At 42.7% G+C, this 25,728-nt stretch overlaps 3 protein-coding genes across 6 annotated transcripts in view; 1 reads left to right on the forward strand and 2 right to left on the reverse strand.

Annotated features, from left to right (window-relative positions):
- Positions 1–566: 566 nt before the first annotated feature.
- Positions 567–9,233, reverse strand: psmd11b (proteasome 26S subunit, non-ATPase 11b). Of its 3 annotated transcripts, none has more exons than XM_051417100.1 (13): positions 9,072–9,233; positions 7,969–8,070; positions 7,640–7,836; positions 5,946–6,003; positions 5,291–5,485; positions 3,720–3,864; positions 3,540–3,600; positions 3,197–3,259; positions 2,825–2,950; positions 2,416–2,451; positions 2,263–2,314; positions 2,008–2,150; positions 567–1,915 (listed from the first exon to the last, which is right to left on the reverse strand). In XM_051417100.1, exons 1-12 carry the CDS (start codon positions 9,160–9,162, stop codon positions 2,008–2,010), a joined length of 1,269 nt encoding a protein of 422 aa, XP_051273060.1. In that variant the 5' UTR covers positions 9,163–9,233; the 3' UTR covers positions 567–1,915. The 3 variants fall into 3 exon arrangements, with proteins under 3 accessions (XP_051273060.1, XP_051273058.1, XP_051273059.1); XM_051417098.1 differs by having other exon boundaries at positions 567–1,920; XM_051417099.1 differs by having other exon boundaries at positions 567–1,920; positions 3,197–3,255; positions 3,536–3,600.
- An 808-nt stretch (positions 9,234–10,041) lies between these two features.
- Positions 10,042–16,090, forward strand: cdk5r1b (cyclin-dependent kinase 5, regulatory subunit 1b (p35)). 2 transcript variants are annotated; one of them, XM_051417101.1, is made up of 3 exons: positions 10,042–10,445; positions 11,711–12,869; positions 13,506–16,090. In XM_051417101.1, exons 2-3 carry the CDS (start codon positions 11,965–11,967, stop codon positions 13,525–13,527), a joined length of 927 nt encoding a protein of 308 aa, XP_051273061.1. In that variant the 5' UTR covers positions 10,042–10,445; positions 11,711–11,964; the 3' UTR covers positions 13,528–16,090. The 2 variants fall into 2 exon arrangements, with proteins under 2 accessions (XP_051273061.1, XP_051273062.1); XM_051417102.1 differs by lacking the exon at positions 13,506–16,090 and having other exon boundaries at positions 11,711–12,873.
- Positions 16,091–17,836: 1,746 nt separating this feature from the next.
- Positions 17,837–25,728, reverse strand: part of myo1d (myosin 1D) — a 102,920-nt gene continuing 95,028 nt past the window's right edge. Inside the window, exon 22 of the mRNA XM_051417097.1 lies at positions 17,837–21,972. Within this exon, the coding sequence (XP_051273057.1) occupies positions 21,816–21,972 (157 nt within the window). The 3' untranslated portion in view covers positions 17,837–21,815. The remainder of the gene's footprint in view (positions 21,973–25,728) is intronic.

Consider the following 25,728-nt stretch of genomic DNA (forward strand, 5'->3'; position numbering starts at 1 on the left):
CTTGTATATGTGATATTGATCTGTATCGGAAACTAGTAAATACTTCACTTTGTTGGTTCTTAAAGAATGAAGCCTGTGGAGGGCCGAGACATCTGTAAAATGTAACATTAGAATAGAAAAAATGTGTTTTGAATTAGAATTAGAGAGGCGAAGTAAAATCTTTATTCTGGATGTTAAAAGGGTCACAGTGAAAGGCTGTGCCTTTGCAAACAAATACTGAAGGACATCAAGTCTAAAATGAAATATTTAAGGCTTGAAAGTAGCATTCTTCTGCATGGGCTTGACAACTACAGTTAAAATGACAAGATTGTGCTTCTTAGTCTGGAGAGGAAACATTTGTGGCACTTGTTTGAATACTGTGGTATTCAGAAAAGTTAAATCTATCCTTAAAAAAGAGGAAAAGGTTGTAGAACGAAGCCTTTTGATGCCACTTTAGTTACAATTTCTTGTGATGAATTTGGCCAGAAAACGTGTTACAGGTTTACCCAGGTTTGACAACGTGGGTTGGAGTAAACATGGCAGTTTGTGTAAAAAAAAAAAACAAAATAAAAGACAATCCAAAGCTGTCCATTGAACTGATTTAATGCCCTTTGATGTGAGGTGTGACAAATATAGCAGCAGGAAGAGATTCTGTATTTTAGTATCAACATCTGTACTCCCCTGGAGTCATTTTAAGAATTGTTTCTGACTGCTTAGATACCTTTGACTTGTTCTTTAACAGACATACTTTACTTAACTACTGTGTACATTTTCTGAATCACTTGCTCCCATTCTTAAGTGCAATTCAAAGACACTTTGCAGTCTTCTTCTCACCTTTAAACTTTAAAAACAAATATTATAACCGAGCGGCCAATCAAAGTTACCACACCAAATCACCATTTGCATTCTGTTTTTGCAAGAGACAAGACAAAATCCTTAAAATACAAAATATTTATTTTGAAAATGTCTTTATAAGAGAAAAACAAAACAAAAAAAATCAAAACCAAATCAAAACCATACAAATTGTTTGGTTACTAGCATACCACACTAGTGCTAGGAACTAACAATGGAGAATTGCTCACTTAGGGATAACTCACAGAGGCGATGAATACATCTCCACCTCTGCCCTCCGATTTCATATTGCACCCAAACACTGAGGCAAACAGAAAGCGCCGAAAAAGTGGCACTGGTGGTGAAATGGCATCCTGTCTGTTCTATAAACTTACATTAGCAGGGCGGGCAGACATGTGGCAACCTTCTGATTTTCTTTTTTCTTTTCTTTTTTTAAACAAAAACACAAAACCAAAAACAAATAAAGTGAGTTTAATACATATCTGAAATACAGTGGGTACTTAACTGTTGGCATTGATATGGTGAGGAAAAAAAACAACAAAAAAAACTAGAGGGAGCTCTTTGACCAAAATTCAGAATCCCAAGGAGTATCCCAACCTTCCAAAAACTGAACAGTGTGCTTCTGAAAGATATGGACAAGAAGAAAGGAGAAAGCCTCATTTCTGCATACGCAGTTAGTAGCAGAGTCAGAGGCTGCAGAGGTCAATGTTGCACCTTTGAGGTTGCAGTGGAGTCAGCTTAAGGCTTGGTAAGCCCAGCCTTATAGCAGATATAAACATATATGTATTTTTAAACCTTTTAATCTTTTTATTGTGGTTGTACAATATTCCCTGATGGCCTGATTTGGCCGCTGAGTGTTACACAGAATCCTGAAGAGATATCAAAATTAAAGAGGAAAAAAAACCAAAAAAACAAGAGAAGTGATGAAATTGTCCGTTGAGGGAGAGGAGGGGGGAGTTTGATGGGGGAATCCTGTTTGTTGCAGTTTGTGGGACTTTTTCGTTGCTCTCCCTTGTCCCCTTCTTAAAATGTTACACACGCTGGTCAAACACACACAGTTCCTCCATCGCACTGCCGTGGCAATCTGCTCTGGAGGTGGAAGAGAAAACATTTATTAGAGAGCGAAAGAAAGAGCACCAAAGCCATGCTTCTTCTCTTACTGAAATATGTATTTACCTATGTCAGCTTCTTGGCTTTGTTGTAAAGTGAATCCACAACTTTGCTCATGTTCTGAATTGTTTCCAAGGCTGCTTCGTAGGTTTTGTCCACTGGGGGCTCATCAAATATGATCAAGACGCCTTCGCCTTGGTCAAGGATTCCTGCAGCAGTGTCAGAAAAATATATATTTCAGTACACTGAGGTATCTCACTCTGCCTGTGAAGGGTGAAATGTCTGACAACTGTGTTTATAGGAACAGATTAATCTAATTACCGTGAAACTTTTTGTCCAGAATCATCTGTGATAATTTCCTTTCAACATCACCCTATAAAAGACAAAGAAATGAATAATAAAGCCCACATTTTTAGAGATATAAATGATGATTTTAATGCTCACAAAAGAATGATTAACTGCAAAGAAACATACCTTTGACAGTTTGATTAGAACTGATATGTGTTCTATCTGAAAACAGAAAGAGAAGAAAATGAAATACAGGACTTAAGAAGCATTATTTTCTTTGTTTAAATGTTGAGGACCAGTACAGTCGCACTGTCATGTCAGCCTAGATTACGGAAGGAATGTCCAAGTATAAGCACTAGAGAAAGAATCAGGAAAATACAAAGATTATCGCTGGGCATTTACCAGGAGGTAAGAGACAACTCTTAGGAAAGTGTCTGAACAGAGCGTAAGACAGTCTTTGTACAAAGTTATAAGAGAACAAGACAATGCTGACGTACAAGAAAATGTAAAGATTTAGGACCTGGCAATAAATGTAGCAAGTCTTCATTGTACAAAGCTACAGTAACAGAAAAAAAAAGGCTTAGCGTGTCCTTACCTGTACTCTGGAAAAAGGTTCAATGACTCGGATGAGGTTTTGTTCCAGCAGGTTGTCATACAGCGTGGCCAGGTGAGTATTGATGATGGGGTCATCCCTCAGCTCTGCTCTGTACTCTGTTAGGGCCTGCAGGACGCACAATTTTAAATTAAAATGATGATGAGTGTGGAAGTATACAACAAAGACTTCATTTAAATGCATTATATATTGAGCAACACTTTATATCATCAGCAGGTTTAAAAAAGTAGATTCCTGAGTGCTGCACAGATCACTCAATAGGTAAAAGGAGCTGTAGCAAAAGAGAAAAGAAGACCAAAAAGGCTAAATGGAAGTTTGTCTGAGACAGATTTGACAGGACTAAAGGATTCTTACCTTTTCAAAGTCTGCTAATGATCTGTTCTTGCTGGCCTGGGCGACACATTTCAGTGCGTCTGTCTAGATGGATAAAGACAAAGGAGAAAATCGAAATGTAATTCTACAGAAACAAGCATAACAAAATTGTTTACCTGAACAAAACTGAGGTGCCTACTCAGTACAGTGAAAGGTCATTTACTTTAAGAATGATCAAGACAGAAAAAAAAACTGAAATATTGTGAGCTACATTACAAAATCCAACAAAGAAACAGAACATTTTCAGTGTTGACAAGAAGTGAAAATTAGCGTTACTAATTTGCTTTGCCTACTCTGCTATGAGTAGAAAAGAACTGGTACTTGCCTGTCGGCCGGCATGTCGCAGACCCAGTTTACCACTGATCAGGGCTTGGACCTCCTCTGGTCTAAAAGTTAATAACAGAGGAATGAATAATCACATATAGATGCCAGAACATAGCACCATATGGATGTGAGTAAGTTCAATCAGTAAAACATTGTACATTGAGTTTTAAGCTCTACTCACAAGTTGAGAACGATTTTGCACAGAAGCATGTATTTGAGTGCTGTGATGGCTCGGGGGCTGTCGATGGAGTCGTAGCCCTCAAAGGCCTCAAAGAAGTAGGAGTAGGCCGTCTTCCAGTCCTTCTCCTCGGCTGCGTGGATGATCCCTGCAACAGAGAGGACGCAACGTGATTACTATTTATGGCCAAAACAAACTCCGCCCAGTCACTGGGAAATGTGAAATGCTTGTGAAAGTTGGGTTGAGTTTCACTGGGTGTTGCCTAACGCGGACTACTTAATCATAATGTTGGTAGTTACAGAAGTTTTTTTCTAGTCCACACTGTTGTAAAGTCATGGAAAGTGTCATACCTCCCTGCTTCTGCCTTCACACTGGTAAACACAAACGGTGACTTTGAGATGGTTATCAGTATATAATGAGCAGAGTCACCAAATACACCCTTTTCAAGCTTCTGAGAAAAGTTGCTTCATGTACAGTTTAAGTCATTTCAACAGGGTTGGTACAGCTTTTTATTATCATTAATATTTATAATAATTTATTAATCCATTTTTAATCCTTTGTGTAAAGGACTATATGATGATGCAGCAATGTATCACACAATGACCACAAAATTGTCACCAATACAACCATGAAATCAATGATCGTCACGACAATGAGATTAATCAAACATTCCACTAATTTATAAGGCAACACTGTCACACTTTCTTAAAGCATTATCTAGTGTGTGGTACCATCATCTAATGAGACACTGTAGTTTGTCTGTAGTTAGTAGTTTGAATTCTGCACACATATTTCAGTCTTGCCTGGCGCCCCCCAGTGGTAGAATCAAAAAGAGAAAATGTGGTAGAGATTATTCTCCTCTTTCTAAGAAGCAATCAGAATAATCTGCTTACTGCTATGTCCCACATTTTTGGCTTTACTCATTTGTGGTCCAGCAAAGCTATGGATTAACTCTCTTGAGGCGGACATACTGTAATTTCAAGTAGGCTTCACAACAGATAAACAGTTCTCTAATTAACTCAGACATCAAACTGATTCCTTGCTACACCTGAGTGGATGAACACACCACTCTTCGGGCTGTTATATGTCTGTTTCATTAATTGTTTGTATCAGAGTTAAGTCTTAAGTATGCATCTGACTAGCTGAATGCACACCTTAATAAATGTTTAAGACTCCCAAACTGAGCTTGTGATGTGGTGTAGTTTGGCTATGCAAGGCTTCTTCCCTGGCCTATAAACTGGGAATGCCCCACTTAGTCTAACTGTACAACAAACCCAATAAAGTTTTTTTTGTTGTTTTTTTACAGTTGACACGACCTAGCGGTACAAGCACAGGTGTAATTAATAAAATCAGTAACAACTGGGACTGAGACTGACTGAGACACTTAATGGTCCCTACATCTGTACTTCCCCCGCTATGACAAGTCAGCATAAAAAAGGGTCTTTTAAAATGCTATTACCAAATGCATCTTGTAGTTGGGTACTAAGGTAGCAGATGGTAAAGCTGTCAAACAGTATAAAATCAGTGCAAAGCTAGGCTAAGCTTTGAAAGTGGGAATAGTGAACACATCTGACCTGACTGCATGTCCAGAGCTGCCTGGAGCTTTGGAGGGCAGTAAATGGCGTTGGCGGTGGTCCTGGCTGAAGTGAGGGCTGCGCGGGCCTTGGGCAGGTTGCTGAGAGCGTGATACGTCTTACTTTCAAGCAGCTGAACCTCTACCAGGAGAGCTTTGTCATCCATCTTTTTCAGCTCCTGGAGCAACTGGGAGCCTGAGGGGAAGGGGAATGAATGAGTAAGAGTTAATGTCATGCAAATTTAACTGTTGCAATAACTTTGTAAAGTACAGCGCTTCCTGTAGTAAACAGCTAGAGGGTAAATGTACAATTACAGTCCTGTTATATGCTGCTCTTTCTCCTTCCTTTGCAAGTAAAGCATGTCTAACTGCTTTACAAAACCTTTGTTTTTACCTTGCTTCCTTAGTCAGTTGGGCACATATTTGCTAACAAGGGCCACAAATAAAATAAAAAGCAACTTTTTATAGGTGGAAATAAGGTTGCAACAATAAAAGATGTCTTTTGACAGTTTTGGTGTTTCATGGTGGACTAGCATACATCTTGTGCTGTATGTGTGGTTGATTAGGATGTCAGGGACAATAGCAAATGTAAGGTCTCTGAAGACAGACGTTGCCATTAACCAAAAGATAAAAATGTCCCGTCTCTAAACACTCACCGAGCGCCAAGGCCTCCTGGTATCGTTTGGTGTCAAAATAGAGTGAGATCAGTCGTGCCTGAAGGAAGAGAGAGTGTCCTATTAGACATGCAGAGAGAAGCCAATATATCGCCTTGTAGAAAAGCTGCAACACGTATACAAGACATAAAAAAACTTCAGTTGTAACAAAAAACAAAAGACACATTTCCCAATTCCCATTATAGATCTTTGCAGAATATTTTTCAGCTCTAAAAAGTACAGCCCTGTGGGCCACAAATTGTTCTCCTATTTATACCCACACATAAAAACATTTGATAGAAATCAAGATTGTAAGGTTCACAAAAACTTTAGTTTATTACATTTAACTGCCAGGGATCGTGTACAAAAAAAACAAAACATGAATCTCATACAAAGAGAAAATATGTACCAGATTCAGCTCCCAACTAATTTCCATCTGCAAAGTCTTGGCAGGTAGATACAAACAAAAATCCTGGTGCCTGGAGGTGGTGTTTTGTTCCAGTCGTGCTCTTCACACACGAAAAGATTTAATCATTTTGGTACACATAGCTCTCTACCTGAAACTGTTAAGATTCCTTACGATCTGATAAAATGGGGACATCTGAAGGAATAGACACATTTTAGCGTGTCCCCAATCACATTATTCAGAATTTGTGGCCTGAGGCAAATCGGGACACGTCTGAAAAACGTCCCTCTGCATACATGCCACATAATAAACAGTACGGATGCAAAATGTTGTTGATCCTGTACTTTGTAATTCAGCCAAAAGCTCCAGATATTCCTGGCTGTGAGTGTGAACCTGCTGGCAGTCACTTGGCCAAGAAGTCCATTTTGGCTGCTATAGCAGGGTGATGTCATCGTGGATGGCAGCGTGTAGTAGATATATTAGCATCTCTCGTTGTCACTTTCTTCAGGCAGTGTTTGCATTTTTGTTTTCAACACATTTGTCAAGTTTCCTGTTTTCACTTGATTTCATCCCAAAGTAATGCCACACTGGCGTTTGCTGCATATCCACCAGCAAAATTCAGCAGCATTAATCTGTCTGAAATCAAAGCGTCTCCCACTCCATGAGTCACAACATGTTAAATTTCCATCCCTCCCACAGCAGCTGATTGTGTTTGGTGATATCACGTTTGTTTTCAGTATCATTAATCATAAACGGTATTGCATGTCAGTGCTAACTAGGGTTGGGGAAGAGGATGAATACATCAGCTGTTGGTGATAGGGTACATCTATGGCATGGCCTATTCAAAAAAAAAAAACAAAATAAGCAACTTTATATCCTCATCAGCAGTCAGGGTGTCACCCACAATGCAAATAATGATCCTCTAACAGCATAATTGGTGCACTATAAGTTGTTGGAAAAGCTGATAACATTTGCCTTCACAAAGTCATCAAACTAAGTATCAAACTCCTCATCTGCAGCTCTCTACTGTGGCGCTCCAAAAGATATCACAGGGGTTTATGTTCCATTTGAAGATGCTGTATCTCAGTGATATCCTGTTACATACTGCATCTCTCCTCTACGTTACGCATAAGCGAGCCAGTAGGAAAAAATTGCCGGATTCTAGCAGTAAAGTATGCTGATATTGCAATGTTTTTCTCAGACAACACTTACATAACGGTACATACGGTGAGGATTAAGTTACATTTATGCCGTTCGATAGCACCCACAAGCTTATTCTAGATCTCCTTACCTCCAGAGCCTGTCGTAAGAAGGTTCTCTTCTCGGCCTTGGCCCACTCAATGCATTCGAGACACAGCTCAACCTCCTGTCCCGTTGCTGCCTCCATGTCAAGAAAGAGGTCCAGCAGGGAGCGGACCAGCCGGGCCGCCTTGGCCTTGCTGATGGAAATCAGGAAAGGCCTCACAAATTTCAGCAGACCCCCTAGTTCTGGAGACAGAAAAAGAAAAAATGGAAACATGACATAGAATTAGTTCCATTAGATTATTTGTAGGCTTAGTTGAAAAAAAAAAAAAAAAAAAAAACAGGTACAGAATGAACATTAAAGTTTGACTTGTTTACCTGCAGCCTGTCCGGTCTTGGCCAGGAGTGTCCCCAGCTCCAGGATGCTCTGTTCTTTAACCCGGACAGCTTCCTCATCGTTCTCCTGAACATCTCTCCTCACTGTCAAACAAAGGCAACAGCTTTACATCAGAAACCAGGTTATTTAATTAAACCCCAGTTGAGGCACTTTTGATGGACTTTGGAAGCTGACAGTCCTGTTTCATGGTAACATTATCTCAGCCCGCACACCAATCTGACAACAAAGGATACAACTACCAATTAGTTTTATGTACAAACTGTTTAGCCAGATATTGTGAAAACACAGATCACAATGTTCCTATGTCTGAGCAACAGTCCAAAACCAAAATATATCTCATTTACAATTAGAGAAAAGCAACAAAACGTCATAATTAAGGTGAAATCAGAGGCTGTTGAGCTTTTTGATAGCTTGATAAATGTCAAAATGCTTAAAATCAATTAATTAATCCCACTACTGAGACGTTTCGCTTTTGACAACCAAGTTAGAGAGCTGTAGTGACATGGCAATTTGAGTCCAGTGAAACACAAGAACTGTTTACACAATATGGTAATTCAATGTAAAATTAGCTTTTCGTGTTAACGCAACCACTAACACAAAAACAAACCGAGGGCCAATCACTCACAAATGTCTCATTAAAAACAGTTGTATCCCCTCTTGTTGTCAGAAAGCTGAACGACGTGAGTTAAAAGGCTTTTGACAACAAGCTAATGACGTTAGCCACAACAGCAACCCCACAAACAAACACTGACAGTCTCAATCAGAGCTAACGTTGCTTATAGCTGGGGGGAGGGGGGACTGTGCTCAACGACACCACAACACAAACACACACAGTTTTTAAAAAAAAAAACACAACATCAGCTGGGAACTACTGCACATTTTTCACGCCCAGGCCCGCAGTTAGCAGAGCGGCTAACGAGCTAACGTCCACTAGCCGTTCAACAGTGAGTCAGCACGGCACACCGCCGGCTCTTGCCACTAGCTCGCATGCTAACTCCCCCCCCCGCTAACCTAAAAGAAATAGTCAGAGCAACGGCGTCCATCCACAACAACAACAACAAAAAACCCTCCGCGGAACACCTACCTATTGAATGCAGGATGTCGATAGAGGCGTTGCGGTCCGTGCTAATGAGAGACTGGGCTCTCTGGAACTCAACCACTGCTGCAGCCGCCATCTTCCTTATTCAAAATGCTGCTTGAATGAAAGTTACGTGCGCGGACTACGTTACCTAGCGTAGGTGACGTCAGCGTGTGACTTTGCATGTTGGGATTTTTTTTTTTTTTTTTTTTTTTTGGAAACATGGGAAATGTAGTCATATCAAAGAAAAGGGTCGTAAAGTCCTTTTTCCCTTCGCGTTTAATTATTTGATCATATGTATCAGTGGTCTTTCATTTTAAGGATTGTAAATACATTTTAATCTGTATTATATTAGATTTATTCTAATTAAAGAGAACCCAGTATGTATGAATAATATGATCATATATAATATTAATAGTTATTTTTTTCGCACCATTTTTTGTGCAAGAGTCTGATCGACTTTTTTAATAAAAAAATGTACAAAATAATACTTAAACAATTAAATGGGGAAAAAAATATTGTCAAAAAATAGATTTATTGTGTTTGTATAGCTCCGTGGTCTAAAGGGACTCTCCATCACATTGGTAATAGATGACTGGCTGATATCCAACACTGAATAAAACAGCAATATCTGCCCAAATGACAAAATGATACATTGGTCTGATCATACATAATAATGAAAGCCCCCACTAGAAGACTATAGGCATGTTATGGACCAGTAGAGATTACTTTAAAAGCATATGCGGAGATTAAAATATGATAATGCAGCCAAATACAAAGGCCCTATACTCATGAAGGCTTACCTTAAGAATGACCTAGAACCTGCCCACCAACTCACCTCATGCGCAGGTGCTCATACATGCATGCTGCAATAGGATGGCATTACGTTGGTGCTAATGGTGTTATGAAGAAAAACATACTGGGAGTTCACTGGGTTCAGTTTGCATGAGCTCTCTGCTGTGTGTGGCTATAGGCGGAGTTGTTTCCCGGCAGAGAGACAGCAGCGCGCACAGAGCGCAGAGCGGCGCCCCACCACCGCCTTTGCGTCAACCATCCTCACACAGCCAGTGACACAACACAACATCAGCCCCTCGCAGCATCCGCATCTCACGGCCAGGAGGACCAGGAGCACATCTTCATCTAAGCATCCATTCCACAACTGCCCACCACCGTCTGCGCACCGCCGGACACCAGGCGCCTTCATCCAACGCTTGCTATTTTGTTTTTCGCATCGGCTCGGATTATTTTCTTTGTTGCAATTTATATTCTCCGAGATGGTTTTATGTTTTTAATCTCGTTTTGTGAGGAAAAAAAAACAGACTTGGGACGAGGAGCAACATCGTTACAGCGCAATCCTATTCTCGGTGAGCAGGAGATCTGGTAAGTTTGCGTTGATTTTTGGAACATATTCGTGTAGCCTTTCAGACTGTACAGATTTATGGATCCATCATATGTGAAAACAGGTGATGCGCATTAAGAAAATATGGCCATAAATGGGCAGAAATGGGGTTGTGGAGTTATAGGCAGCCACATCCACAGACATATTGTGAGATAGCAACGGATAGCGGGGTGGAAAGATGAAGATTTTCTTCATTTTTAAGCCACCGCCTATTACAGCCAGCATTTTCACTTCGACGCAGACGCTCAGCTTCAGCACCACGGAGAGCACCCGATGTACACAGCTCCGCATCCCCGCCAGCAGCCCGGCGCATCCTCTCATCCCCAGCCCAGCCAAGTCCCTTTAAAAGCGGCTGTTTGGGAATTTCTCCACAACTGACCCGAATCAGATTGATAACAGGGTGATGGAATGAGGCATCGAGCAGCTCGGATTCTGCGCAAAGTGAGCGAAGTCGATCCATCGGATGTGTTTCGTATGCATAGGTAGAGTACTGCAGTGGGGGATTAAACCGCGTCGAGCACAGAAAGAATCTCATATCTCTTTGTTTATCTCGTTTTAACGGCGGCAGATTCTATGACCTTGGATTTGTGCTTCCATGTGCTGAATCCTATATGCATCAACCGCGACCTTCACCTGTTATTAAGGTGTTTACGTTTCTGTCTTCCATTTTAGTGAGAGGGGGTGGCGCGTGGTTCACTCGTCGGCCATTGCCCATAAAATATGGATCTCTCGTCATTAAATGTTTATGAATTTACCATACAGGATGCATTTCAATCATATGGAGTAGAATGCATTTTAATAGCTGATGCCAAATCTCTCATATTCTTATATATCTGCTCTATAATTTACTGCAGATGAATATAACCATTCGCACAATTTCACACTGAAATGCTGATAACGTTAGGATGATGTGCTGCCTTATTGCATTGATCATTTGCAGCAAGGAGGGATCTATAGCCTGCTGATTGAATTAATTAGTATAAGCATAGGCTGATCCATTCCACCACTTACTGAGTCAAATCAATGCTGCTAATAAGCCTGAGGTACTGTCAGATAAACCACTCAGCCTCACATTCATGAGGACATTTCAGATACCCATGACATTATCTGATGCAAGCTGAATAATTATAGATCTAATGTGAGATCAAACACATTTGGTTTGCTTTTTGTGAAAATCAGTGGATAATTTAAGGTAATTGATCCTTCAACAATTATTTTTCTGATTATTGATCTTTTGTGCTTGCAGCAGTGGCAATCCGGAGACGCAGACAGAGAGCTGAAATACAACAGAGACTGTTTCAGTCGAGGTGATCGTTATCCCCTCAGAGAGCTGCCCACGGGACTATTTCCTCCTAGGCTTTAGATGCCCAGCGGCAGCCTGTAGCCCGGGACTCCCAGCTCCCCGAAGCATTGAGGCTTTGAGACCCCCAGGATCTCCCCTGGCAGACGCTCTTCTGACCCAGTGCGGCTACAGCCCCTGGACGCCTCCCCGCAGTCACCATGGGAACCGTGCTGTCTTTGTCACCTAGCTACCGAAAGGCGGCTCTCTTCGAGGATGGACCGGCCACTGTGGGCCACTACACAGCTGTCCAGAACAGCAAGAACGCCAAAGACAAGAACCTGAAGCGCCACTCGCTCATCAATGTGCTCCCGTGGAAGCGGATTGTAGCAGTGTCAGCCAAGAAGAAAGGCTCCAAGAAGGTGCAGCCCAACGGCAACTACCAGAACAATGTCACCCACCTGAACAATGAAAACCTGAAGAAGTCGCAGTCATGCGCCAACCTGTCCTCCTTCACCCAGGATCAGAGCACTCCGGCTCTCACCAAGAGCTCCAACACAACAGTATCGTCCGTCAAGAAGGCCCCTCTGGCCAACTCCAACGTGGCCCCCGGGACCCCTAAGAGAGTGATTGTCCAGGCCTCCACCAGTGAGCTGCTGCGCTGCCTCGGGGAGTTTCTGTGCCGGCGTTGCTACCGGCTGAAACACCTGTCACCCACTGACCCAGTGCTGTGGCTGCGCAGCGTGGACCGCTCCCTGCTGCTCCAAGGCTGGCAGGACCAGGGCTTCATCACCCCTGCAAACGTGGTCTTTGTCTACATGCTGTGCCGTGACGTGGTCTCCTCCGAGGTGGCCACAGAGCACGAGCTGCAGGCCGTGCTGCTTACCTGCCTGTACCTGTCATACTCCTACATGGGCAACGAGATCTCCTACCCTCTCAAGCCCTTCTTGGTGGAGAGCTCCAAGGAGACCTTCTGGGACCGCTGCCTGTCCATCATCAACCTGATGAGCGCGAAGATGCTCCAGATCAACTCCGACCCACACTACTTCACTCAGGTGTTCGCCGACCTGAAGAATGAGAGCCAGAAGGAGGAGGAGAGGAGCCGCCTGCTCATCGGCCTGGACCGGTGAGGGGATGCTGGGGGGGAGGAGAGGGGTCAGAGGAGGAGGGGGGTACTCCAGTCTGGCATTTTGACAAGTTTGGAAGATTATTTGTGATGCAGTTTATTTATTATTGTCCAAACTGCGGTGGGAGGAGGCTAATTAGGAAGTATTTGACATTTACAACACCTTTGTATCTGGTAAGAGAATCTACAGCTCGGCAGCGGGGCTCAGTTATTGCATCTGACAGATAACAGTTGCAACAGTCACCTAAAAATGGGGCACAGTGTTTAAAAAGCAAGAGCACTAATCTGCCTCTTCTTGAATACATGTAATCATCGAGGCCAGATTCTATTTTCAAACGAGCAAAGGGCGGATTTCCTGTAAACTTGAGAATGAAAGCTTTTTTGACAATGATATATAAACAAAAACAAAAAAAATGCCAGACTTGGGTAAATCCTTTGCTAACGTACAGATATATATATCTATATAAAAAAAACAATTCAGACAAAAAGACACACACACACACACGAAAAAAACAAAAAAACATTAGAAAAGGAAGCATACATCTACAGCAATGAATGTGGACAGGACTGAGGCTGCAGCAGCCTACCAGTGACCTGCTGACTGTTTGACGATGTGATGTGCACTGCCTACTGCAGGAGGGTGAGGGCCATCGCCTGACTGGCTTTCTTCATGCATCACGGATGAACAGGCATCCCCCGGCTGCAAACCCTGGCTCTTTGGAATGCCAACACCACGTCCCCTCCATTAATACGGATACGACAGGACTTTTTCTTTTTGCTGCGATGCATATCTGAGGGAACCGCAGGGGCTTTCAGTGCTGGATCCATACTTTTTTGTGGGTTTCTGTTTGTGGCTCTACAGCAGGACTTATACTGTACATGGTAAGACTGGATGGACAATAAGCAAACACTGCATTGTGGGACTTTTGATAAGAAGACAACAGCCTGGGGACGTGTGGCCAGCGATGAGTGGTCATACGGTGTGTGTGTTCAGAAACACCTACTTTATTTTCATCTAGAAAAAAATAAAAGAACAAGTTAATGGATGTTTTACTCCCCAGAGGCTTACACCTATGGAGGCTTATTTATTGCTTTTCTGGAACAAGTTTTCTTTGATTTCTTTCTTTTTTTACTTAGAAATGTAATGTTTTGCACGTGTGCCATGCAATTTTACAGTTTCCAGGAGGGCAGGAGCATAGTTTCTTCTTTTTACTTGATTTGTAAACCAACTGCATCTGCATTAGAGAATGCTGTGAACAAAGTGACACTAGTTTTTTTAGCTATGCTTGCTAAAATAGGCTATTTGTTTACCAGGGAAATTCTTTTTGTACTTTTGTCGATAGGTTGTGTTGCAACCACTTTGGAATGATGTTTAATTTTGTGCTTATTATTCAGCATAGAAAATGTTAAAACAGTGCCATATCTTTCATGAAAATCCCACAGGTCGGAAATACTGTACTGTTTGTCCAGCTGTTGAATGATGGGGTGGATTTTCATCTCCTAATAACTACTTACTGACACCTAATTTATTGCCATTTATGTATTTATTTAGGCACATTTAATGTAAATGAAAGATTAGATGAGAGACTTTGAAAAGGGAAGGGCATGGAGAGGGGTTTTGCTGGTAGAGCAGGTGTGCTTATCTTTGGTGGGAATGAAGATTGATCTGGTTTATACAAACAAGCGTTGAAGGAATTTATTGATCAGTGTCTAATTAAAAAGCCCTGAGGTCAAAACCAATGTCAAATCTGACCATCACCAAAGTGATATCATCAAGGACACCTTCCCCGAACAACACATCACTGACCTTATACTTAAGAAAATGCCCCCCCAAAAAAACATATTTTTGTCCTGCACCTCTGGCCTGAGTGAGGAGCTAACCCAACCCACATATCAGAAAGAGAAAGCACACACGTTTCTCCAGGGGAATAGATCACTTCAATGACGCTCGGTCGTTCGGCATCGCTGCAGAAAAGCACAGCTTACCTTGAGGATAATCCATCAGCATCACCTCTGTGTAAATCAAATGTGAGGCGACCTCACATCCATCTAGGGGCTGCAGGAATATGAGGTGACCTCCATGGGGGAATAATCACATTTTCAATCATAGAGACCACTTGACTGAAACGACACGCTGCAGAGTGCGATGGCAGCGACATGACAACCAAAAACAGAAAGCATGCAGAACAATTTCTGTTTCACGGGAGAATAGTTGAAGCTACTTCACTGCAGCTATCTGCCGTCTGTGTAATGACTGCAATCACTGGAGAAGCTACAGTATTTCCATCCAGAATTGTATGAGAAATGTTTTTACTGGTTTCCACATCTCATCTCAATATAGACGAATCGTGCATACTCTCTTTCTTTAGCAGTGTTCAGAAAAGCATAATGGGCTGGTTGTGCCAACTAAAGGCTTCTGTCATGTTTTAAAGTTGTTCCCAGAGGATGGAAGGCTTCTCCGCTGCCTTGTTAGTGTGAATCAGAGAAAATGAGCAGCTCTGACGGTCACGACCTGTGACCTCCTCTGCTGTGGGATTGTGGCAGCCATATGGAGTTAGATCAGTGAGAGAAAGTTCATTTGGAGTGTTTGTACTGGCACAATAGGGGGACTCTGGCAGAATAAAGCAGGGCATCGGGGTGAAGGCCCTCAAAAAAAAAGGAGAGCCTGAATCTTTTTTTCTCTCTGTCCACTTGCCCCGACTCACTTGAAATGTGCCATTTTTTTCTCCACTTTGCATCATTGAGTAGTTGTTTGAGAAAATACTTTCAAAAGCTTATAAAATATGAAAAAAGACTCAAGTGATAGTTAAAGATTTCTGTCAAATTCTTTTCTGTATCTTGTTGCGTACTTTGTAGATAATAAAAAAAACGAAACAGTGGTTAGGAACTTGGAAAAGAGAGAGAGAGACGGGCATTTGATGGCTGCATGTGTGCGCGGATGTGTGTGCGTGTGTGTGTGCGAATGACAGCGTTTTATTTGTACAGAAGAATGTGTGACATGTTGTTTTCTTATGGACACGGAGCATACACCAACCACGCCGGTACCAGGACTTGGCAGGGGGGTGAGGGAGGGGGGTGTTGATGCTGTTCCAATAAAAATGTTCTTTTTTGAAAAAGACAAAAAAGCTGTTGCTGTAATTGAAACCTTTTTCAGTTAGTTTCTGCTTATTTTAATTTATTTTTGTACTGTGATGGAAAAATAAAATGCACTGATCGTTCAAGGCGGCCACTTGTCTTTTGTGCCTCCATCTGTGGACTGAAGTTCACTCGTTCAGCCTAAAACTGCAAAAAAAAACAACACAGGAACAGGAACATCCATCCAGATTCACACCTGGAAGCTGCACACAACCACAGTCTGATCTGTGGGTTAAGGTCCTTGCTCAAAGAGAACCTTGGTAACAGTAATTAGGGAGGGGCAAGTGTTGCTCTTTCCCCACCCAGATTTACTGGCAGTGTGTGTACAAGTCTGGGGATTGAATCAATGAATTTGAATTTAATGGTACTTCACGTATGGGGCGGTTGTAATTCTAAATGTAGGCTATTAATTGAACAGATGGCGGTTCGATCCCCCCACATATCGAGGTGTCATTGAGCAACAACACTGAACCCAAAATTGGTCCTAAACTGTGTGTCTGTGGGAAAAATCTAAGCTGCACTGGATGTAAAAAAGTCTCAACAGTGTTTCAGTAGTTAGTGTTTCCTCTCTGATTGAAGCCAGCTGCTCTGGTGCCTTATACAGTGCTTTTGATGGCACAGTGCTGAGACCAGAAAAATCACACACAAAATCACTGTACAGTACATGACACCCTGTATCATTAGAGCCTCAAATTGGATACGGAAAAAGCCCCCAGAAAAAGCCTTAACGGGGAAAGAAAATTGCAGCGTCAACAGAGGAGGGATAGATATTCAATGTACAGAGTAGACAGAGTAGGACCACCATCTTAAATGTTCCTAGAGTTGTTGATCTGTGACTCTGAACTGTGTTTCAGTGGTTCCCGACCCTTTTAGTCTGAAGAGCCCCCACAGCCCTATTTTCTTCCAGTAGATTTGTTTCCATTCGTTCCAACTCTTGAGCGTGGTCGAAGCTGAAGGCGGAAAAAAACCCATTCATCCATTCCATTAAGTCTCTATTTCTGCTATTAAAAAGAATATCTATCTTTTTAGACTTCTCTGCTTTCTAAATCACAGCACGTGGTGTTCACTGCTCCCAGATGACTCAGGTCAGTGGGAGGCTTATCCTGTGTAGTTGGCCTTATCATAGCTCTTAGGTTATTATGAGCATAAATGTGTTAAATCTGTATTCCTATATGTGTTTACGTTCCTCTTAAACACAGATATATGTGGATAATAAACCCTCTGGCAGCTGCAGTAGTCGTATCTCCTGGGCTACACATAGTGGGGAATCAGTGCTGCATCTCCAAATATACTGCGAGCCCCCCCACATACACAGATTAGTTTGGGTCAGGTCACTCATCACATTTCACTCTCCGTCCATTAATTCCAATTTATTTAACCACCTGGTCAGCAGCCCGGTCTTACTCAGTCGCTGCCCTTGGGAAAGAAAAAGTCATCCCACTCTTTGCTGCAGATAGTCATCCATCAGCGAGTGGATTAGAAACCCCTGCTGAGGTAGCTGGTGATGGCTGACACATTGGCAGTGGGAAGCGGCGTTGTCATGCCGACTGCAGGGGTTTCAGCCGTCTCGACGTCACCGGGTGAAACAGCTGTTAGTGGGTGGATTAACGCTGGGCTCTACCCAGCTATTACCACATCACAGACTACGGCTGGCCTCGGGAAACATTAGTCTACATAACATCAGTCTTTGCATGATATCAACACTAATGAGACACACACACACACACACACACACACACACACACACACACACACACACACACACACACACACACACACACACACACACACACACACGTAAACAAGCTCAGATAATGACTAAAAGCAGCGGCTCCTGAAGCAAATAAATTTATTAATAAAGTGATTAATGACATATATTTTTCATTATGGAACATGGTGGAATGCCTAGTCTGCATTTATACAGAATACATTTGCACAAACATAGTATCACAACAGGGACGTTCCCTTAACTCAGGATATTACAGTATATTTATGGTCTGTAATCACAAATATGCAAAGTATAGACTTGATATAAAATTAGGCACATACTGGATGAATGGTGTATACATTTGCTTAAAGCAACAGAATATGGAATAAATTATGGAGATGGAATTTGTTACCCTTTGGCTAACGTGGACGGGCTCGGTAATAAGAGTCAAAATGATTCTGGAACAAAAACACTGAAAACTAAGATCCCACTGAAGAGAGCAGTAGAGGGAAGAACACAATGGCACAAGTCTCGTAGTGTTAACATTCATATCTGACATTCCTTTATGCCCATTTAGAAAGGGGTAATTAGAAAATGTCTGTTATTTTTTTTACACTTGAGGCAAAGCTGATAATCAGCGGAATGGAAAAGTAATCTAGACTGATTGGGTCTGCACACCAAAGACTAATCATTAAAGGATAAATCTGGTGATATTCCATAGCTTTGTTACTGTCAACAAATACTATGAAAAGACCAAAACCAACAATGATCCTACTAATGAGTATCGTTTGGATCCACAGTATTTACATTTCAGGTTAACAGACTCAGCTCTGTCTCCTTTTTTAAAGTTTTTGTTACTGCATGATACTCTACTGTTCGGCGCGTCTAGTTGCTGGTGTATTTTCCCTTTTTTTTATTTCCATGCCTCCCAGGCACAGGACGGCTGAAGGAAAAAAACAAAAAAAAACAACAGAAAAATAGGAAAACCTTCACTGCCCTGCAGGACGGTACAGTCGGCCCAAGTGGGCGAGGAGCGAGGTGATTTGACAGAGGAAGGAAAAGTGGAAAAGGAGGGAGGGTGGAAGAAGAAAGCAGAGGGAGTAGAGAAGAAGATGAGGCCAAGCGAGGCTTTGTTCAGCAACCCCCTCTTTTGCCTTAAGAAAGCCGAGAGAGAAGCGCTGAAGTGAGAAGTGACACGGAGTCCATCCTAATGATGAGCGGTGAATAGCAGAGCAGAGCAGAGCAGAGCGGAGCAGAGGCCCTGTGGGAGATTACCATGCTGAAGGATATGGAGAGCTGCAGTGTTATAGTCCACACACACACACGCACACGCACACACACACACACACACACACACTAAACTCATCACAGGCAGCTCCTGAGCTCCTTTGAAATCTGCCTATTAAAGCTACCAGTGTCACTTCCTTAATCCAAACTAAGAATGCGAGTTTCCCCAAACAACTCCTTTCTGCATCAAAGTGCGTTATCAAGCAGCAGGACGAGGTCAGCCGCCGCAGAGCCGCGAGGTAGAAAGGAAACGCGCTTCTTCAAATGACAGGGGCGCTCCCAAACTAATTAAGATAAACGACTTGTGTTCAGACAACACAATTAAAGGGCCGTGCTACTGAGGCTAATATGACTGCTAGCAGGTTTTCCTCCATGCTGGAGTGAAGTGGAGAGGAGTGCCTCTGCCTCTTCAACTAGGCCAGACACCGAGGGAGCTCCGATTCATAACCTTGGGCTGTCGTTCTTCAGCCCACAGTCGGTATTCTTTACTTAGCCTTTACACAGAGACAATCCAGCTCTAAGCCTCTGTGGGTACAGGGATGATTCCTCTCGTCCAAAGAATTTGTGACATTTACTGTCACGGCACCATGACAACCTTAAAATGGGTTAGGGTTGGAATAGCTCAATTCTTGTCAGATGTATGATAACTGACATTTTAGCATTTAGTGAACATCCATCTTTATATCCGTTCCTTTCAAATTCAACAATGAGGATGTCCTATGCATGGACATTTGAACAGTAAAACATTTTTTTCTGAGCACTAAGGACTTCTTCTCCACTTTGGCTTTTAAAGCTGAGCTTCAGAGTTTATTCTTGAGCTGGTAAACAGCAGTTGATGAACCAATCTCACCACCAGGTCCATTTAGAAGCTGTTCTAGAGCGTTTCAATCACATCACATGATCTTCATCAGCACATCAAGTTATTTGTCATTGAAGTGTAGACGTTCAAACTTTTTTTCAACTACTAAACCTGGCTTGATGATAAAATCGAAATCAGCTCGTGGGGGCGAGTTGAGTTCGACTTTGGTGAACTCTGATGTGCAAACGTTCACTGTTTACAAACTGCAAATCCTGAATGAATATTAATATTAAACATAAAACCAGACACCTCCATCTTGTGAGCTTCTGTGCTGCCACAATTTTCGCAACGCACTGAAAAAGAACATATTGTAATGTACTAACACTTACCAACGGCTGAAAACACAGAGTGAACACACTCACTCAACACAGCCGACAGCTTGTGAGAACAGAACAAACCAAACTCTGAGTGTTCGGCTGCCGATGATTTGATTTGTGTGATGAGGAAAAAGCGAAGGGAGATTAGCAGCAGCATCGGATGAACATCAATTCACCGAAAAGTCCACTGTTCATACAAAAAGTCCCTCCCATCGGTAGATGGGGAGGTAAAGTAGGCCAGCAGTCTGATTACAGTCTGTCTTCACTCCTTCACTGTGGCCACTAGCCAGACTCTCAGTCTCAGAGCCAAGAGGAGGAGACCTGAAAGAGCTAATCAACACACATACAGTACACACGCTCCCACACTGTCTTTCTCTCGGATCAAGGGGATATTTGTCAAATGGAAGTCTATTCTAAAGGACTATGGGCCACTACAAGTCATTAGGCTATTCACTCAGCACAAAGACAGCAAATGAGACTATGTTCTGGGGCTGGAGTTCACGTGGGATTATACAGTACTGGCCTCTGCTGCTAAAATAGAGCATTAAGTCTTACAATTTAAGAGAATATGAACTCAGAATACATCTGGGAAGAAAGTAATGCTTTGATTATAGTCTTCATATTTGCCTCCTGTTAGTCAGTTTTAGTTATAGCATCCCTTTTTTTATACTAAACGCAGTATAAGTTCTGTGCATACGCATATCTGAATAAAGTATATTCTAACCTTTAATATACAAGCAATATTGGAATATTATAAAAGTACAAACATTGCAGTAGAGAGTATAAGAAGCAGGATTTAAATTAATAGATTTTAACAGGTTGTGATGTTCAGGATATGCTCAACACATCCTGTGACGAACAAACTGACAATGAATTTGGAATTTGTGCCTCAGACGCCGACAGAACCGCTGAATCACATTCTCGCACTCGCTGTTCCCATATGTGATTGTAGACATTAACTGCACTAAAAGTGGACGCTGTGTTTCCGTTCATTCTTTCGATTAAGGTCATTAACAGTATTATTCCTTAGGATATAAATCATCTTCTATTTTAGAGCAGATAAAGTCAAAATCAGAGTCATACATAAATATCACCGTACTTCATTTTTCAGGGTTTCACTTTTGATCTGGCTCCTGCGCAGGGAGCTGCAGGGATTTTTATCCCCTCAATTATGCAACATCAGTGGTTCAGAGAACAGTTCGCATAGTCTCCTCTCACCTTGACTACCACAATATTCCATCTACAATAAAACTAAATATTGCACAAAGCTAATCATTTGAAATTTGGATTTAAAAAAAAAAAAAAGAGAACACCCCTTTGGTGGATTATCCTGTAGTGCATTTTTTTAAAAACCTGTTCCGCTAATAACATGTTGCGTGTAGGCGTATTGTACACTTCCTGTTTATAGTAGCGTTGCATGTAAATCTACAAAACAGGTCAAATTTGGCATGGCTTTTCATTCTGAGGATTCAATTAACCCGATCCTCCTAGAGAGCTGCTATCTAAATCGTCACATTATCAGCAGCTCTGCAAAAGAATAAACACGAGAGGTGAATCAGAAGTGAATCATCATCATCATCATCATCTCCTCGGCCTGGTTTGATGTCAGCTGTCACTGTTGTTGTTTGCTTTAGCCCGGTTTAATTGCCAGGAACAGCCAGGATGTAGCCAGATCGGCTCTTAGTGAAGTCTGGCTGCGATTGGTTGATCTTGGGCTCCACGATGACCGTGCACTTCCTCCCGTTCATGCTGCACTGGATGGGGCTCGCGATGTTGACCTGCAGCTTCCTCTTCTCACTGCAGATAAATAAAAGAGAAAGAAAGAAAGAAAAGCATGAGAGAGTGAAAGAGAGACGTTCCTGGATACTGGCAGGTGTAAGGTTGCACACAGAGGAAGGACTCTTATTACTGTACCCATAATGCATTGGCAGCCTGCCTCAGTGACTTCACATTACATTCAGTCGTAGCTTAATGCAAAGGAGTAAAACATGCAGATCCATTAGTAACCTGTGTGTGTGTGTGAGCAAAAATATGAGGCCCATAAATCACTTGCACACTCTTACAAACATTAAACCAAAACACCACCCCCCCCCCCCCCCCCCCCCCCCCCACACGTAACATTTTTATATGCAGAGTCATACTCCACACACACACACACATGACTACTGTATACATTTTATATGCAGTCATACTCTCTCTCTCTCACACACACACACACACACACACAGTACTTTTGCAGAAACTCACTCACACATACAATCACTCTCTTACACACATACTGTTATACCCTTTGTAACCGCACTGTCAGACTCATGACTCTGTACATGACTTATTTTGCTTGAAACTGAGATGAGCAGCATATAAAAAGGCCCACACAGGTGTTTTCACTTACTCAGCAACAACAATGGCAGCTTGTTCAGTGTTTAGCGTGTGCCGCTCGTTAGGTCGCTGCAAAAGCGCCGGCAGAGAGAAGCCAAGTGAAATATGTTTATTAGACTATGTTGTTCACAGTGCTGTTGGTCCATGTGGTGTTCTGTTGACTCAAGCGGTATGTTCTCCTGCCCTAACAGGTGTAGTGACAGTAACGGAGAGTGAAGTGAGCTGTCAATCAAACCTGGCCTGTACCTGCCCACAGAGACCTCAGGAGAGGTCTAATCAGGCCTACAGAAGTGAAAACACCTGTCCAAGTGCACAGTGGTTGTTTAAATGTTGACTGAATATGCATCTGACACACTTAAATAACAGCTGTAGTGTACTTATTTTACTTTTACACACCTCATTTCTTCTAACTATTAAGTTGAGTGAATGATTTAACTCTGACTACTCAAATTGACATGACGTTACCAGCTGCCCGTTTCACTAGGGAAGACTCACTGATCTGTTGTTGTTGTTGTTGTTGGACTACAAAAACACACAGTGACACACATGATCCACTGCACAGATCCACTCACTCGGAGACATCTGAAGGGGTTTCAACTTCCCCCGGGATCCACAATTTATTCTCTACATGTGACATTTATTGTATGTCTGTCCATCCTTGGAGAGGGATAAAAAAATAAAAAGGGTTTTTTGGGGAGTTTTTCCCTTACCTGAATCGAGGGTCTAAGGACAGAGGGTGTTGAATGTTGTACGGATTGTACAATTGGGCTACAGAAATACAATTTGACTTGACTCGACAGAGAAGCTAGCTGTTTCCGCCAGTCTTTCTGATAAGCTAAGCTAACTTCTGGCTGTAGCTGCAAAAAACCCAATGGTAAGCATATTTTCTCAAAAAGTGGAACTATTCCTTTAAAATGACTAGATTCATTGCACAGGAAGGTGCTGTAGCAGTAACCCTGACTGGTTTACAGCCTTGTAGCTGCTCAGTGGCACAGATAGAAACACTCTAGGTACACCTCTTGACTCACATATACTATAATGTGAGAGTTTAGTTCTAGGTTTTGTGACACTGTGGGAGAGTACGATGCTGTGTACGACAGAGGGTCAGAGGGTACGGGAGTGTGTGTGGGAGAGAATAAGGAATGTATGTGGAGGATTATGCTGCTGTATCCTCTTATACAGGAGAGACTGTGTACGGATGTTTCAGCACACTCCGTGTACACAGAAGAAATCATGCAGGAGTGCTGTTGAAGTAATGATCCATATGGCGTTGTTGGGCTGGAGCAGCAGCGGCGGACTGGCTTTTAGTGCCTGTCACATCTAGTTAGACCCTTTCTGGGTGAACGGGTGCTTTGCCTCGTTTGCTCTTAAACAGGATCGATGATGGGAATCAAAGAGTGAGAAGAAAAAAGGCGTAAATTGTGAGGCTGCGAGAGGAATATGTAATGTGATGTAAATGTAAGTGTGAATGAGAAGATGACTGTGTGGTAATTGTTCTCCGGCTGATAGCGAGCGATGGGAAGACGTAATTTAATGTAAAGTGGCTCAGAGAGGAGGGGTGATGTCGTCTCTTCCTGCCGGTCAAGTGCTCGTCGTGACACACTTTCTCATTGGCACAGATACCGATCATGGTTGCCCGTGTCATTCATAAACAAATCTATTAAATGCAATTAGTGCTGGATTCACGCACAGCCGCCAATCTCTGTCCTTCAAATCTAAACTTGGCAAACGAGTCGAGGACCTGATGACACCGACTTGTTGCGCAACAACAATAAGTCATAAACAACCAGCAAAAGGCTTCTGCTGCCCACGCTGCACTCCTCTGCAGAGCGTGTGCCTCTCTCTATCTCGGCTTATGCAGAGTGGAGAAGCTCAGGGTAGCGCTGATGCTGGTTTCCATGGCAACCCCTGTGAACTGAACTCCCCCATCTGTCATGGCTGCCAGCCAGCCAATGGTACTGTGTGTGTGTGTCTGTGTGTGTGTGTTATGATATGTCTCTTTCTCTGTTCATCTCTCATCCTGTTACTTCTCCATCTCACTGAAATGCCAGAGGGGAAGCTTCTCCTCGTGAAGGGCAAACAGGGTTAGGCTCACATTCACAGAAATATACCCGCCCGGGGAGAGAGAGAGAGAGAGAGAGAGAGAGAGAGAGAGAGAGAGAGAGAGAGAGAGAGAGAGAGAGAGAGAGAGAGAGAGACACACACACAGCTTCCACTGGGTACACCAAACAGGTCTTTGACACCTTTTTGCTCCGATCCAAAGCTTGCCTCTAAATGAATATTCTGGCATTCCAATAAAAAAACAATAGAACACTTCATCTCTGAATAGAAAAACATGATCAGATGAGTCTTAAGGTCACTGGCTGGCCTTTCCCATCAGGAGCTGGCCTGAGCCTGTCAGAGCCCCGAGGGCAGACTTAGTCCTTCGCTGGATGGCCTCTCTCCGACTGGAAAATCAATTCTTCCTTTTCCCCCACCCCCCGATCCCTTTGAGTGTCTTCGCCCTTCATGCCATGTGAGTCCAGGCTCACTTGCTCCAAAAAGTATCTCCCCTTTACTTGGAGGATAGGAGGAGATGGGGGAAGAGGTGGAAGAGGATGAAATGGAGAAATGAAAATAAAACAACATTTTGGAGGCTCAAGGAAGAATTTAAGTATGGTGCAAAGTGAAAATGATTTCTAGGAAAGCATAGCGAAGAGAAAGTACAAAGTAAAAAAATGGGTGCTGAAAGGTATCGGAGCGAAGAAAAGTGCTGCAAGATGAGAACGGGGGAAAGAGAAGTGGGAAAGGACGATCCAGGCTATTTTCAGGTCGAGGAGCCAGGATTACCTCCAGTCTGTGAAGCCATCCAGTCCCACTTCTGAGTCATCCCTCTAATAGTGTACCTGGCTCTCCCCCAAGCTCTCTGCTGCTGAAAAATATATGAGCGCTGCAGGTGGGGTGGAGGGGGAGGAGGGGGGAGGAGGGGCACTCTGCAAAGCTGACTTGCTATAGAGACTCAGGACTTGGAGGAGCGGATCAAAGTTGGATCACTTCTGAGTGTGATGACGGAGCCATTTCAGAATGAAAAGGAAATCATAGCACATTACGCCAGCAAGTGAAGGAGCTGAAACACTGAAGAATCTGGTTTCCAATTGACGCATTTCAAACTAACTCAAGCTCGAAAACATGAAT

Source organism: Dicentrarchus labrax, unplaced genomic scaffold (assembly GCF_905237075.1).
Source record: "Dicentrarchus labrax unplaced genomic scaffold, dlabrax2021, whole genome shotgun sequence".
In the NCBI taxonomy this organism is placed as follows: domain Eukaryota; kingdom Metazoa; phylum Chordata; class Actinopteri; family Moronidae; genus Dicentrarchus; species Dicentrarchus labrax.